General features: G+C 36.6%; 1 protein-coding gene across 3 annotated transcripts in view; it reads right to left on the minus strand.

Annotated features, from left to right (window-relative positions):
* TDRD3 (tudor domain containing 3) overlaps positions 1-16,312 on the minus strand; it is a 96,255-nt gene that overhangs the window by 27,461 nt on the left and 52,482 nt on the right. For 2 of the 3 annotated variants that reach the window (XM_057428907.1, XM_057428908.1), the window contains 5 exons: positions 11,300-11,460; positions 9,049-9,190; positions 3,617-3,688; positions 2,930-3,079; positions 2,068-2,208 (listed from right to left, as the gene is read on the minus strand). In XM_057428907.1, the coding sequence (XP_057284890.1) occupies positions 2,068-2,208; positions 2,930-3,079; positions 3,617-3,688; positions 9,049-9,190; positions 11,300-11,460 (666 nt within the window). The remainder of the gene's footprint in view (positions 1-2,067; positions 2,209-2,929; positions 3,080-3,616; positions 3,689-9,048; positions 9,191-11,299; positions 11,461-16,312) is intronic. The other variant, XM_057428909.1, reaches the window with a different exon arrangement.

Below are 16,312 nucleotides of genomic sequence, written 5' to 3' on the forward strand. Positions count from 1 at the left end.
AGTTCCCGTATTATGCAGGTTTCAAGCACAAATTCCCCTAGCATACCTTTTCCTTCACTGCACACTGGAATAGGATGACAGGTTGTAATACACATTCTCTAGATGAAAACCAAAAGGAAACTCTCAAAGTAATACTAATATAAAAACTAGTCATTTGTTCCTGCTTGAACCCTTTTACAAATTTTACAGACAATACAAAACCCAGGTATACACACACACAGTTATACACTTCTTTAAACATGGAGAAAATATAATCACTAGTGGTTCTATAGAAGTAAGTGAAGAAATACAATCTACTTCCACAGAAATACCGGCCTTCTTATTCTAAATATCATAGAGCGTGATGGCAAAAAGGTAAAGCAGGAATCACAGAGCATTAATTACAGAAAATAACCTTGCATCTACACTGTGCGTTAAAGCACTCAACTGAGAACTGCCTCTTCTAGTGCAGATAGTCCTACATGCACTAAACATGAAATGGGACTAGGCCCTCTGTCCTTTCTCATCCCACACCCAAACAAATGATGCCAGTTAATCATGTACTGCAACAGCTGTAACCAAACACAGGCTTCACTGGAGTCCCATGGACGTTCGTTATTCATTGCTTTAGGATCTTAAAATCTTTACTTATAACTTAAGAAGGATTTTTATATATGCTTAGTGGGTTCATATTTTCTTCTTCTGAACAGCACCTACATGTGGTAAATGATATAATACTGAGTTCTGGTAAGTTGGAAGTACTGCCATTTTACAGTGCAGTGAAGACAAATTTCTTGCAGTTCATAAAAAAATCGGAAAACAATGTACTTCAAACAACTGTAGGTTTTGGGGTTCTTTTGGTGGGGATGGGAGGAAATGGTGCTATACGTCTGGTTTGTGGGGGGTTAAGTCTATTTAGGTAAAAGCACACTTGCAAAGAATGACAAGGTGTACCACTGGTTGTACACTGGGCAGAGGGATAACTAAATGACCTCTTGAGGTCCTTTCAGCCTGTGCTTCTACAATTCTGTATTGACATTTCTGAGTACAGTGTTGAAGATTGTGCTGCTGGAAGCTCTCCTTGCTGTGAGATTATGATACATACTACACAAACAAAATAGTACCAGGCAGTTACTATTCCTAAATCTCCTTTCTTCTCATTGTTAAACTTTTGGTAAAAGGTAGGCAGAAAATATTCAAATAGAAGTTATAATCAATATTTTAATACTGGTTCATTGAGTTACTACACTGTTACAATGCCTCTTTCAGTCTGCTTTTATCCCTCAAATCAGAATCACTGTTTTTGCATACTTGGAAATTCTTCTCCTGAATTGTTCTTTATAGCAAATACTTCCTTCATCATAAACTTCTAGATTGCTGAAGTAATCAAAACTGAAACATCAATGACTGCTCATTTTATACCTACTTAATCCAATGCAGCAATCCTAAAGAACACTTCTTATTAAGGATAAAGTAATGAAATACATTGGAAAATGATGTATTAAGGGTCACAGTTCAGACTGTCCAGTGGTAACCCGTCTTACTCAAAAGGAAACATTACTTGTGGCAACATGAGCATGACATTCCCTTGTCGTGACAAAAGTATTTTATTTTGTTATTTTAAATGTCAGAGTACACTTCGTTTTCTCAATGTTAAAGAAATGGTTTAAAACGGACTCTTAAATATTAATTCAGAATAAAAGTTCTTAAAATATTATTTGATGTGTTGAAATTGAAGGATGAAAGTCATGCTGCCCAAAATGAATTAATGTTAACATGCAAAAAATATTAAGCTTATTTAAAAAAAAAAAAAAGGCATTGTAATGTCCTATACCACATATACCACCACTTTTCTTTTGTGAGGACTTAGTTTTAAATTTTACTGGGTAGGATAACATGGGGTTTGTAAAATCAAAAAATTAACACCAATACTCATAACTATCTCAGTAATGTACAAAAGCACTTTAAGTATTCTAAACAGACTTCAAAACAAATTGAAAGGAAAGCCATTATTCCTCAGGGTCTTTTGGCTTTATTTTTGTTAGTTTGTTTTTTAATATTACATGTTTAAAGTCCCTTCTACCTTACCAGTTCTCGGTAAACACCTTCATTCTTTCCCTCAGGTTTTGTTATCTTCTCTTTCTGGAACAGTTCCCTGTTACGATTCCCTCCAGCACTCACACCGAGATTACTTCTGCTACTACCACCTCCTCCTCCAAATGTCTTGGTCTTTAGGTAAGCACAAAAAAAAACAAAAAACACTTCACTAAACAGAACTTAGGATAATAAGGCTTAATGTTTACCTAGTAGAATAAGCACAGTAAATTTGATGCAGCAGTATTTTTCATGATTAAGCTTTGCATCAACAAATAAAGCATTAATTTACACACATGCATTTACTACGTAAGCATTTTTTCCTCTATGCCCAAATGAGGCTGTTAAAAGAGGACATAATTCTAGATTTTTATAACTTAAAAAGCAAATCTGAAAAATAAACTAAGATAAAACTGAGGGAGGATATAAGAACTCTGACACAATAGAACTAAACTTCCCGGCTATTCTTTCAGATTGCATAAAGGGAATTATGGGGGTTTGAGAACTGCAAAGAGCAGATAAAAATTGATAATATTTATTTATTACTTAAATTTTACTAAATTGTAAAAACATATTTTAAATAGTGGTATCAAATCAAAATCGTATCTACAATAAAACATTACGATATGTTTTTAAATTATTTGCTTTAGAAAGAATATACCCATCAAGCCAAAAGGACAAATTTCTGATTTCTTTTTTTAAAGATATATCATTAGAACGATAAGCAGGCAAACATCAGAAAGCATTTGCCATTTAAGAGAGAAATACTTAAAATAACACAAAAGACAGGTGGAATTATCATCATGGAATTATCATAATTCACAGTAAGTAAAATGCCACACACATGCATTCTCACCTCCTTGCTCTTTGCTACTTCTGCAATAGCAGCTGTTCTCTGCTTTTCAAATTCATCATTGTCTGCAATAGTTTTCACTGTATTTGTCATTTGCAGAGTCTTTCTGCGATCGAGGTCTCTGCTGTCCACTTGTGCATGAGATGCACATTTCTGAAAATGCAAAAGAAAGTTTTAATTCTTCTGCCTAGTCTCCTTTGAAAAAAGTATTATTCTGTTGGAGTAGCACAATTTTACATACAGAATATGACTGAAAAAATGTAAGACATTTTTGTCTTATATTGTATGTATGACATACATCGGTATGTCTTACATCTAGATATCTTTGCTGAAAACACACTCCTCTGGCCCACTAAAAAGGCTGAAAAGAATGACTTTTACATTTTTAAGATTATTTCAAGATGAAGCTATTATGATTCTTGTAAGTACCTTTGGCATTTAAGAAAGGACTATGTTAGCACCTAGAAGGCCTGACAGGAAGACTTAAAAGGCTCCACATATATACTAATTTTAGTTTGAAATTGTGAGGAAAAACACTGAATGTAAGTTAGCATAGCAAAGGGACTATTCTTAGATCCAAGCCACTGTGATCTAAGGTGCTTTGATAGCCTTTATCTAACTGTAACCAGGCCCCCTAAATATCATGATACAGGGTGTTTCTATGAAATAACAAAGAGAAGCATACTGTACCTGCCCAAAAGGTACAAAAGGTGGAGGGCCACCTTCTGTTCCAATGTTACTCCTATTGTGTTTTGCTAAACTCTGTAAAAGAAAATTGACGATTAATAAATTGTAAGCAGAAAACAGACTGTATGACAAATGTCTCTATTTCAGGATGCATATGAAACTTGTGAGATGAACATTTTAAGCATTAAAACCCAATGATAATACTTAAAATCCTGAGGCACTTAAGAAAAAGGTTGGATGAGGAGCAGGAAGACAAAAAAAAAGTGAAAATTTGCAAAATTAAGCACTGGCATAGGTTGCCTGGGGAGGTGGCCTTGCTTAGGTGGAGATGTTGGGCCAGATGACTTCCAGAGGTCCCTTCCAACCTCAGCCATTCTGTGATACTCATGAACCCATGAATATACAAATATTGAAAGGATAAAACAGAATACAGCAATTCTGGATGTGAAGGCTGTGTGAAGGCTTTCTCTAAAAAACATCTCTTTTTGCCACTCCTGGAAACAAAATACTGTGTCGGTAGGAAATTTCCCATATGGCCTCATGAAAAGCATGGTACATGTGCCAAGATCTTTGGACTGCAAAGACCATAATGGTGAGACTAATGATTACTGATACATAGTATCTATAGAACAGAAGTGCTCTAAACTCTCAGCCACAGTCAGTCAATCAGTGACCTAGGTCTGAAAACAAAGCATCCTCAAATAATACAGGTTACTAGTCACCAACAACAGTAAAAAGATGAATTTGTAAAACACTGCATTAAAATATCTGGTCATAGTTGATACAGTTTTTCTCTTTCTTTATGAATTGGGACAATAGTAGCAACCTGCAAGAAAATGAAATTCACTGAAAAAATTGACATTCAGTTATATGTCAATTATTTTGTATTACACAGCAGTATTTGGTTTCAGAAGTGGAAAAAAGAACCAGTCCTTAATGCTGTTAAAAATTGCATTTCCTAAAGTGAATATGTTTTATCATTTTCATTTCTTATTTTCCTTTTTTCTCCTACTGGAGAGTCATGTATGATTACATACATCATTTACTGCTCTTCACTGGCAGAGAACGTTTTAATTACTTAATGCTATATATGACATTCAGTTATATATTTAGTAACCTGATGTAAAATTGATTTAATTCCATCATGTGAGATACAGTATAAATGTTAATATGCTTTAAGCCATTAGACTGTCAGAGAATTTCTTAAAAGTAGCCAGAGATTCATTTGACTACCAAATCAAAAACTTTTGGTCCACTTTTTTCAAGTTAGCTACTTTTATTCAGGAACCAGAGACCATTTGCTAAATAACTTATGGTTATTAATTCCTTTCAAGAGTGATTTTAAAAATTGAAATTCCTTTTCCTCACACCATGGAGGAAAAAAAAACATTAATAAAGTAATTCAATAAATCATTAAAAACAAAGCACTTAGAAGTGCAGGAGTCATAAAAATTTTCAGCTTTAGTTTCAATCAGATCACTTAAAAATGTTGCCTTAGAATTATGACCTAATCAAGGGCTGATCGCGGCAGCATGCTCATCATACCTTCCAGTATCTATTAAGGGAAGCAGCAGAGTGCAACAGTAATCTCTTGTCCAAGCTGCTTTGCTTCCCCAGGGTGTATACATGCTCTAGATCTAATAAACCCTACACCTTTTTTTTTGAATCTAGGGAAATGTAGGCAATTCTGGAATGAACTCCAGCACTGAATCAAATTATAATAAAAATATTTATACCACAGCCTAAGAACTTAAGCATTTGATCATAGTTAATCCCTCATATTCTGTAATCAGGAAGAACATGGTTATGTTTAAGGTCATCTTTTGTTTTTTCTTTCCCAAATCAGAATCAAGGGAACACATACAAGAAAAGCTACTGATCAAACACGTATTTTGGCAAATAGCAAAAAAACACTTAAAACTGTGTATTTACTAGCATTTAGCTGCATGGATTTTGAATCATTAACTATTTATTGCATTAAATTCTTATCCAGAATGGAAGACCTCTGCCTCATAGTTAATAACAGCTGTGGCACTGTCTGCTCAGGTAGTACAGTGTTTTGAGAAGTGAGAACAACTGCTCTGGAAATTAAATTTCACTTTCTACAAAATAAAGGCAAACTGACAACAAGAACAATGTTTTTTAAACTTACAATTAAACTTGCTTATAGCACAGCAGAAACTATCATTTATAATGAACTTTGTTGTAAATACATTTAGGACACTTCTCTTGCCCTTTCTGTTGTATTTGGATTGTGATGGTAAAAAAAAACCAAACATTTCCACTGGGATTTCTTAAGAAACAAAGGTTTACAAGCTGAAACTGAATTCCTAAATATTATATACTATTATACCTTCACATTTCTTTCTAATATGACATATGCATAAAACTACTCCCTTCCACCCATCAGGTACCCACAATATTTAGACTCACCTTCACAAAACAGAAGATTCAATAAGTATACTGAGAACTTCACTTTTAATTAATCTGTAACTTGACAGACTCTATGTTTTAAAATGTAAAGGCCTACCAAACAGGCTTACCAATCATCTCAGCAACATTTGCTTCAGCTTTCACTTCACATATTGTCTGATATTTTCACCAATAGCAATACAAAGTGCTCCTTAATAGGAAGGGTACCAGCAATGTCTCACAGAGACTGATCCTCACTGATTGAAACACCAGTAGCGACGAAAACATGTCCTCACTAAAGTACCTCTGAGAGTTGACAATCATCTTACTTGTCAACCATTCTCTTCTGTAAAGCTTTCTGAACACAACAGAAACATCAAATTCATGAAGAAGCTGCTATCAGAGTAGCATCTGGCTTCTATATACCTGTTTGAGCCCTATCTGTCTAGCTGTCAATCCAGATCTAGAACTGAAAGTACAATTTCCAGTGATCATGCTTCACTTGTCCAAACTGATCTGTCATCACCCACAGCTTTTCTGACATGACCACATTCATGCCGGGAACCTAATCATGCTCTGTGAGACGGTCAATGAGAAAAAGAAAACTACTCTGGCAAACTGTAACATGGAACTAAAGAATTGAGGGAACAGCAATAGACAATAGTTAACTTTCTGTATTTTACCTTACCAGAGTGAATCAGTGATAATTCAGTTACCTCTCTTTTAACCATATCGCATAAAGTCAACAGAACTTGCCAAAGGTGCTGAAAGTTGTTGCAGTCAGCAGCATGCCAACGATTATTAAATGGCTTCTTTCTTGTAAACAGAACATGTCTGAGTTATTGCTTGATACTGACCTCGAAAACAAATTAATATTTTTAAAGCCACATGTATTTGTCAAAGCCCAGATAGAAGAAACATGAAAACAGACTGTCAAGAATATCACCAAGAAAGCTAACAAACTCTACTGACCCTTCTCTTACAAATTAGATGGCATTCTTCAGAATGCATTATTTCCATATGTCTCTCTTCCATCCCATAAATCTTAAAACTTAGTGCCTTTTAACTGGAGTTAGAACTCACAAGACTTTATACTAAATATGAATTAAAACAATAAAAGTGGATGTTTCTGCTGTCAGCCCCAGAACCTTCTTTTTAATGAAACATTTAAAACCAGGAATGCTTGGTTTGGGGTTGTATTTTTTGTTTGTTTCTTTTCGGTTTTGTTCCGTTTTTTTTACAAAATATTTTCAAATGTAAGACCACAAAAAAGATGCCAAACAGAATCTACTAGAATGGACACTGTGAAACTCAAGTTCAAGCAAGTTGTGGCTCAATTTGTTCAAATCTATAAAATGCAACCAAATGACTGCTCCAAAATTAGCATTAGCATCAATAAAAGCAGTACTTTACACACAAATGACCACCGTATTCACAGAATCATAGAACAGTTAGGGTTGGAAAGGACCTTAAGATCATCTAGTTCCAACCCCACTGCCATAGGCAGAGAAACCTCACACTAAATCATGTCACCCCAGGCTCTGTGTAACCCACCCTTGAACACCACCAGGGATGGAGCATTCACAACCACGCTGGGAAACCCATTCCAGTGCCTCACCACTCTCACAGTAAAGAATTTCTTCCTTATATCCAATCTAAACTTCCCCTGTTTAAGTTTTAACCAATTACCCCTTGTCCTATCACTTCAGTCCCTAATGAAGAGTCCCTCCCCAGCATCCTTATAGGTCCCCTTCAGATACTGGAAGGCTGCTATGAGGTCTTCACGCAGCTTTCTCTTCTCCAGGCTAAACAGACCCAAATTTCTCAGCCTATCTTCATACAGGAGGTGCTCCAGTGTCCTGATCATTCTCGTGGCCCTTCTGTGGACTTGTTCCAACAGTTCTCTGTCCTTTTTATGTTGAGGACACCAGAACTGCATGCAAATACTCCAGGTGAGATCTCACGAGAGCAGAGTAGAGGGGCAGGATCACCTCCTTCGACCTACTGGTCATGCTCCTTTTGATGCAGCCCAGGATACGGTTGGCTTTCTGGGCTGTGAGCGCACACTGTAGCCAGCTCATGTTCATTTTCTCATCGACTGACACCCCCAAGTCCTTCTCCGCAGGGCTGCTCTGAATCTCTTCTCTGCCCAACCTGTAGCTGTGCCTGGGATTGCTCCGACCCAGGTGTAGGACCTTGCACTTGGCATGGTTAAACTACATGAGCCCACCTCACAAGCGTGTCAAGGTCCCTCTGGATGGCTGCTCATAAGCAACAGCTCTGTTATAAAGACAGGGATGTAAAACTGTATAGAGAGGTGTACGGTATTAGCAGTGATAGCTTATCTGACAAATATTTGGGACTGAAGGGGTAGCAGGGTAACCTTCCTGCCGTAGGAATTTCCACTCATTTTGGAGAAAGCATATGAAGAAGTCTTCCTGCAGCAACTTCTCTTCTATTGGGACAGGAACCAGGGTAAAATGGAGTAAAGGGTCTTACAAGTATTTATGGCTTATTGAAAGATTTAAAAATCTCCAATTTTGTCTTTCTGATCTTTACCCAAAGAACTGATGATATCTTCAATGCAGAATTCACACTTAAGATTACCAACTTCAATGTTTTCCATATACTTACAATATTTTTTTTGGTCAAAATATACGGTTTGCAGATGGCAACTGGAAAAGGCATAGTTTTATAATATTTTGGTACCAAGCACACTGTTTAGGAAAGCAACAACACATGACTGCATTAAAATAAATTTAGTATATTTGATTAACGTTTTCAATCCCTGCAGAATATGAAAGGAATCAGTTCCTGTATAAAGATCAACTTACAATTTCTTCATTTGCAACATTACACATAAGACCTGTTCACATATATTTGGCTGCATTCCTAAAAAATATTAGGACAGTACAGACCTAAAATCTTATCATATAAAAGTTCACAGTCAACGCATTAGGCTTGATGTCATTAAATGTAATACACATGCTGCAAGACAGGCAATTCCAGTGGTGTTACCTCACCCTTTGTAATTCCCACTTTTCTATAAGATGCTCCACTTCACCTCCAAGAACTGCTGTGTTACTGTCATCCAACAGCAAGAATCCATTTCTCACTTCTACAACTCCTGAAAGCTTAATTTTTGTTCCAGGTGGAGTGTTCAGGCTAAAAAAAGAAACAGAGCCAAATACTTCATCTATTTCATAAATACATTTATTGATATTATGCAACCAAAACCATATAAAACTCTAATTCTACTATACTTCTAACATTGTCACATTTTATAATAAAAAAAAAACAGCCTCAAAAACCTTTGCAATATTTCCTTCAATATGCATAATACTTTCCAATAGTTTTATTAGAACACTTCCCATGCATTAGATGAAAATGCCACACTGCAAATTCATGTAACAGAGATGAATGTTTGCAAATTGTCTGGTTAAAATCCGGTTTTACAATACCCAACTAAAGATGTGATTTGTTTAGACTAAAAGAAAGCATCTCAGTTGTCTAAGTTCCTCATCCTAGGATGTATTTATAGTTAATGGAGAATCTCCAGATGGTTAATCATCTGATTTTAAGGCATTTTACTTAAGAGAAAACAAAAAGCTGTTCAAAAAGCAGCTTCCTATACATTACTAACAGCCAGGACCGTACCAGAATAAATATAAACCCCATGCATTTTAAAGTGCTAATTCTGTCATTACTCTATCGATAATCTGAAAACATACGGATGCTTTCTGCGGTCAGCTCCCATGAGGGGGTACCTTACCTTTTTTTCATGTGAATCTACTCTGAAAAACAACAGCAACAAATGCATAAAAGAATCTCACATCTTCAAGACATAATTTAAATATGTGACAAGCAGTACAATCTGAAAACTGATTTTTCTTGTGAGAAGCAGGACACAGTCAGTTATAACCTTTCAACTGAGACACAATAACCTCTTTGTAATACGCTAAAGTTATTGCTGCAATCACAGGACCATGCCACATGGTGAGGAACATTCACAGGGGAGTCAGTTGATTTCAGCACTAGTGGCATTAACCTTATCAATATTACTGGCTTTTTGGAATTATTCCGATAAAAGAAAATGAGATCAGAAAGAACAGACAAGAAAGAAAAACAGAGGAAAAAAATTTAACATTATGCAAAGAGTGGGAGGGGGAAACACTAGTAATTAAGAACTTAATTTTAAGGAAAACTGTGATTTTTATGTACTGAATTCAGTATTATGTACTGAAACAGCATATTATTCCAGGTTAAGAGCTCGTCTTCAAACCTGAAACAACCACATGCAACACAAATTGAATTTTTATACCATGTTACTTGAAAAGAAGAGCTCATGACATTACTACAGTGATGAGCTCTCTGGCATTTTTAAGCTTTTATCTAAACGCTTTCAAATTGTATCTTCTGCTTGGCATTTTAAGCATTTTGTGATCTAGAAATATACTTACACAGGAGCCTGTTTGCCTTCCTTTTCTGCTCTCTTCACAGAGAGTTCTGCTTGCTCAAGCTAAAATTAAAATATCAAGTGCTTTTAAGGCAGCACCACTCTAAACTGCAAACTGGCTCCTGCTTAGAAGGGGCAGTTTAACAGTAAAAGATGATATTCAGAAATGAAATATGTATTTATATCTAACTGCTGCAGCTGCAGATAGAGAGGAAGAAGATTTTTCTTTAAATCAAAGTAAACTGAACTGAAGTGAAAAGCAAAGCACACCATGACTCCAGAGACTAGATACTGGAGATAATTTTCAGCATCTTCATAACCAAACAAAAGAAAAAATCCCAAGTTCAACAGGAATTAGCTCTCTTACCCTTCATTTTTAACTGAACAAGTATTTACTAATTCAACCCAAGTTGATGTCTTGCCCATGGTAAGCCAGCACTAGTTTCATTAACTTAGGTGTGTCATGCCTGTGACACTCCTACTACCAAAGTCAGGCAAAATCTGCTACTACTAAAAATTGGGAATTTAGCTCAAGTTTGCACACATCCAAAATGCTGTATGCCATGTCAACTTGGACTCAGCAGATGGCTGCAAAAATCCTCTTTCTTTAAGTACTTTGTTCCTTTATGTCAGCATAAACAGTGAAGTACATTCATAGACACCTTCACATGCTGAATTTAAGTTTCTCCTTTATATATAAGGAATTGAGAAGAAAGCTTGTTATGTCAAGCAATTTTTCCATATATTACTAAGGACACTTTTGTTATTTTAAGAACATTCAAGCATCAAAGTAAAACTTTCTTTTCAAAGCTGTTCACCTTATTTTTGACATGCTACTGTATTCTACAGCTGTGCAGCTTGTGTGTCCATCGGTCATCTGTAAACGTAACATTCTGGGAGCAGCCTGAGATTCTTCATTATCCTTTGGTGAAGCAACATTACGTATTTTCTGTATTTGCAGAACACATGGCCCTTCCAGCTATATATGTAAAACAGAAAAGACAGAACTGTTAACACCATTAAACAAACTAACTGTAACAGCTAGACACACTAACAGATGCCCCCAGGCAAAGGAAAGTGTAACTTGATCAGGCAGTCACATTCAATTTCTATCACTCATGTACTGTATGTTCTAAAGCTTCATAAAAATGGCTTTTTCAGAGAAACAGCTGTGATGCTTCATACATCTCTGTAATACTGAATATGGAAAAGAAGGGAATGAAAAGAGCTGGGAGAGCACACAAGCAAACAAAACCACAGATACTGTCACTTCCAACATTCTATGGAGTCCAGATAAGACTTCACACGCTGTACTGCAGGGTCTCATTGACAAAGTGTTCAAAGAAATAAAAAAACATCTTTGAGGACTATCTGGTTGTATCAAAGTACATTTCAAGTACAAACCCTCTGTAAACACTAACTAAAAACACCACCTCTTCAAACAGCAGTACAATCAGAATGTAACAATCTCAAGAGACCTTGCTATCTGTTGGTTACCTAAAAATGCAGCACATACTCCTACAAACACCACAGTTTATGCTACAAAAAAAAAAAAAAAAAGCCAAACAAACCCCAAACCCCACAAACCAGTTCATCACATTTCGGATACAGCTTAGTACAGAGTCATTCCTTTCCCCCAAGAAGTAAAACTGATCTTTAGTACCTAAGAAACAACAATAAAGAAGAAGTGCACATTTCACCTGCTTCTTCCCTTTGAGAAACAGAGTAAGTAGCCCAGAAGAACACAAAATAAGAGCAGACAACAGGCAGGTGAAATCAGACAAATTAGAGGATGCAGAAACGGGAGCGAACTTTAGGATGAGAACAAAAGAGTACGGAAAGTTGCGAGGAAGAAATTCCAAAGTATTTCAGAACACTAACAAAGCATGTAATTGTACTAATAGGAGGAAGAAAACACTCACTAAAAGGAGCAAAAGCAGCACTCTACAGAGTTCACTTCTTAAACAGTTTTGTGATCTTGAGACAATAAGCAATAATATAAATTAAATTTCTACAAGATTTTCCTATTCTTGACACTTTCAAATAAATCTAAAATTGGACGGCACCTGCATTGTTTATGACTTCAAAACAAACCATGGAAGATACAGTATTCTGGATGGAGAACTTCTCAAAAGCTAAAGATTTGATTATTTGGAATCTAGTGAAACTTGAAGCTTCCTTGTCTTCTTCCTTCAATATTGAATGTTTGAAGAAAAGAGCATAAGAACAACAGTATTTTTAGCAAATACTGAGTGAACCTTATTTCTTTCAGTGATAATTAATAAAAGACCTACTCTATCATATGAATGGAAATTCCTCCCCCCTTTATTTCAACAGAAGCAAACCTAGATAATCTAATGTATAGCATGAACACAAGTTCTCCTTGTAGAACAGACCCTCAGTAATTCTCTTCTACATTCTTTAAGAATGATGCTTTCTACAGTACTAAATTAACCACAGTGCCACACTTATGGGCTGCTTCAATAGAAGCCTACCCCTGTCATAAATTAATGCTAAGAGTTTTAACATTATACAATGTTTTCAAAGATGAGGAAGCACTAAGCAACTGAGAAGCATGTCTAGTTAACAGAAACTAGGTTTGTCACTTGGCAGAATAGAAACTTTCCTACAATGGCATTTTTCATCGCAAATATCGAGTAAATTGTAGTTCTAAGTACTTTTGGTTTTAAACAACTGTTTGGTAGACCCCTTATAAAATCAGGAGTACAAAGAAACAAGGGCTAGGGTAACTGAATATACATGCCAATATGTTGAGGGGTTTGTGTCTACAGTGTCAAGCATACACTACAATAAAACAGAGCTGCACCCTTGTTGGACAACGGTGTCTGCTTCTTTAACAAAGGAAATTACATGTCTCTTCAAAAACCGGTGCAGAACAAGAACGGAAGTGTGTACTTTCCTTAAATACACATATTAAAAACACAATTATTTTAATGGACTTAATCAGGACCTTAAGTATCCATACCTCCCACCCCCAGCTCAGCTCATTTTCCCTCTCATCACATAAAATGAGCACATGGTGACAGGAGGAAAAAAAGCCAGTCTTCCCACAGAACAAGGACAACCATCCCTAGGTTCCAGGTGAATCCAGAAGACCTATGGCCAGTACTTTCTGTGTGGACTATTTTAAAGTGTCATTGTGAGAATAAAGACCGGAAAAAAAAACCATTACTGTACATAAACAAAACCAAAATCAGTTATGGTCAACAGGTACACTTGCACATTTAATCCAAGAGTCAGCCAAGTTGAAACCCCTTCAGCACTCAGGTGCTGAATGCTACATACAAAAGGAGAGACAAGTTTTGTTTATCCAACAGAACTTTCTAGTAAATTATCAAATACCCTAAGTAGCAAGGCTGGTTATATCTCGACTATAATGTTGTTGCCTTCCAATATAAAAATGCAGCTTTCAGTTCCCTTACTAACACTTTGAAGATTTCCAAGAATAATGTTGAATAATGTATCAGATAATACCTACATCACCTAGGAAAAGGAAGAAAGAAAACATTTCAAGACATCAGACATAAATTTAATTATTTCTAAAAAAAGGACAATGCTTGGCTTGTGATTAAAATAAGTTTGCTCTTTCAACATTTCTAGAACATGCAGCCTTTAAAAAAAGGGACTGCAATTTGACAGCACTGTAATAATACCTGGAATGAAGGAAATGTGATTTGTAAAGATAAATGGCTTTGTAAAGGTTTGTACATTTTACAGTGTTTTGTAAAGGTTAATGGCTATTCAGCATACCAAACAGACAACAGTGAAAAAGTAATAAATTAAATACACAGATACAGAAACCTTAACGGCCTGTCATGGACACCAGACTTCTTTAAACACTGACTGATGGGCCATTGCAGTGTAACTCAAGGGCACATCAAGTCTAACATTTCTGTGCATCTGGTGGCTTACTACAGCATGGACACAAAGGCTGGACACAGAAAGGCCACAGAGATGATTTAAGAGACTGAAAGTTCTCTGCTGTGAGAGAACTGCAGAATGACAATGAGTGAAACACCAGAGGGGAGGTTCCAGCTGTCTGGATGTTACTCTGGGCAAATGTCTGCAGGTGGCCCTTGAGCAGGGATATTGGACCAAATAACCTTATCAGGTCCCTTCAACATCAACCACTCTGTGACCCTGCAACTGCTTCCTTGCATACAATCCCATATTATTATTTAAGTAATGGCTTCATTCTTAAGTTCTAAATAGTACAGCTGTAGCTTGTTTCTGGACATAGCTTAAAGTAATTAAAATATCATTCACTCACGTCTAGTTAAGTTTATACGCTACTTCAGTATGAAGGTTTAGTTTATTATATCTAACATATACTTTTTCATACACTTTGTTCTTTTACAAACAAAAACCCTACCACCAAAAAAACCTGTAGGACATCAAAATCCACAAAGAGACAATAAAGACAACAAAGCACAGTTAGGTACAATAACGTAATGAAACAGAAAGGGGGAAACATATGAGTAACCTTAAACATGAATTGGAATCGCTGGCAAGTTATATTTTAACAGCTTGCCAACAATCTGACAGTACTCAGAAAGCATCTCTCTGAGCTCAGAAATTAAATCCTTTCTTAATGCTTCTTTGGGAATGAATGTTTCTGCATTCACAACACTAGTAAATTACACCTTGTAACTTTATATTCATTTCATTTTTATTCTATTAATACTTAACATATATTTCTGGTATATAGTAATCTAGATGAAAATGGGAAAGTGGAGCTTTTTCAATTTCTATGCAAATGTGGCCATCTTGTGGTTAACGCTGGTAGTAGTTGTGGGTTTTTTTTAAATCATCAGAAAACACATCTATAAACGAGTTAATTAAACATTTCTGTGTATTAATGACTGAAGCTGATAGCCACCTATAATGGTTAAATACCCATATTGTGTCAGACTAGGTCACTATGCCAGCTTTAAAATAGTTAGGGTTGGCAACCCATTCCAGGGCCTCACCACCCTAACAGGAAAGAACTTATTCCTTATATCCAATCTAAACTTCCCCTGTTTAAGTTTTAACCCATTACCCCTTGTCCTATCACTACAGCCCCTAATGAAGAGTCCCTCCCCAGCATCCCTATAGGCCCCCTTCAGATACTGAAAGGCTGCTATCAGGTCTCCACGCAGCCTTCCCTTCTCCAGGCTAAACAGCCCCAACTTTCTCAGCCTGTCTTCATATGGGAGGTACTCCAGTTCCCTGATCATTCTCGTAGCCCTCCTCTGGACTTGTTCCAACAGATGCATGTCCTTTTTATATTGAGGACACCAAACTGCACACAATACTCCAAGTGAGGTCTCACAAGAGCAGAGTAGAGGGGCAGGATCACCTCCTTCAACCTGCTGGTCACGCTCCTTTTGATGCAGCCCAGGATACAGTTGGCTTTCTGGGCTGCAAGCGCACACTGAAGCCGGCTCATGCTCATTTTCTCATCAACCAACATCCCCAAGTCCTTCTCTGCAGGGCTGCTCTGAATCTCTTCCCTGCCTGACCTGTAGCTGTGCCTGGGTTTGCTCCGACCCAGGTGTTAGGACCTTGAACTTGGCACGGTTAAACTTCATCAGGCTGGCATCAGCCCACCTCACAAGCGTGTCAAGGTCCGTCTGGAGAATGCAGATGCAAATTTTATGCGAACACTTGCCTATTACACTTACACTACAAAATAAAATTATTTTTATGCAAGATGGAAATACATCTTATGTTCTCAAGATACACATAAATAATACTGATCCTAGTCTTGGATGAGAGGAACAATAGTAGTATATAATCTCCGTTTCCTGAAGCATTTCTGAACCACA

The sequence above is a fragment of the Pezoporus wallicus genome, unplaced genomic scaffold (genome assembly GCF_028554395.1).
Source record: "Pezoporus wallicus isolate ANWC-B61680 ecotype Strahan unplaced genomic scaffold, APGP_CSIRO_Pwel_v1 contig_3656, whole genome shotgun sequence".
NCBI classification, from domain to species: domain Eukaryota; kingdom Metazoa; phylum Chordata; class Aves; order Psittaciformes; family Psittacidae; genus Pezoporus; species Pezoporus wallicus.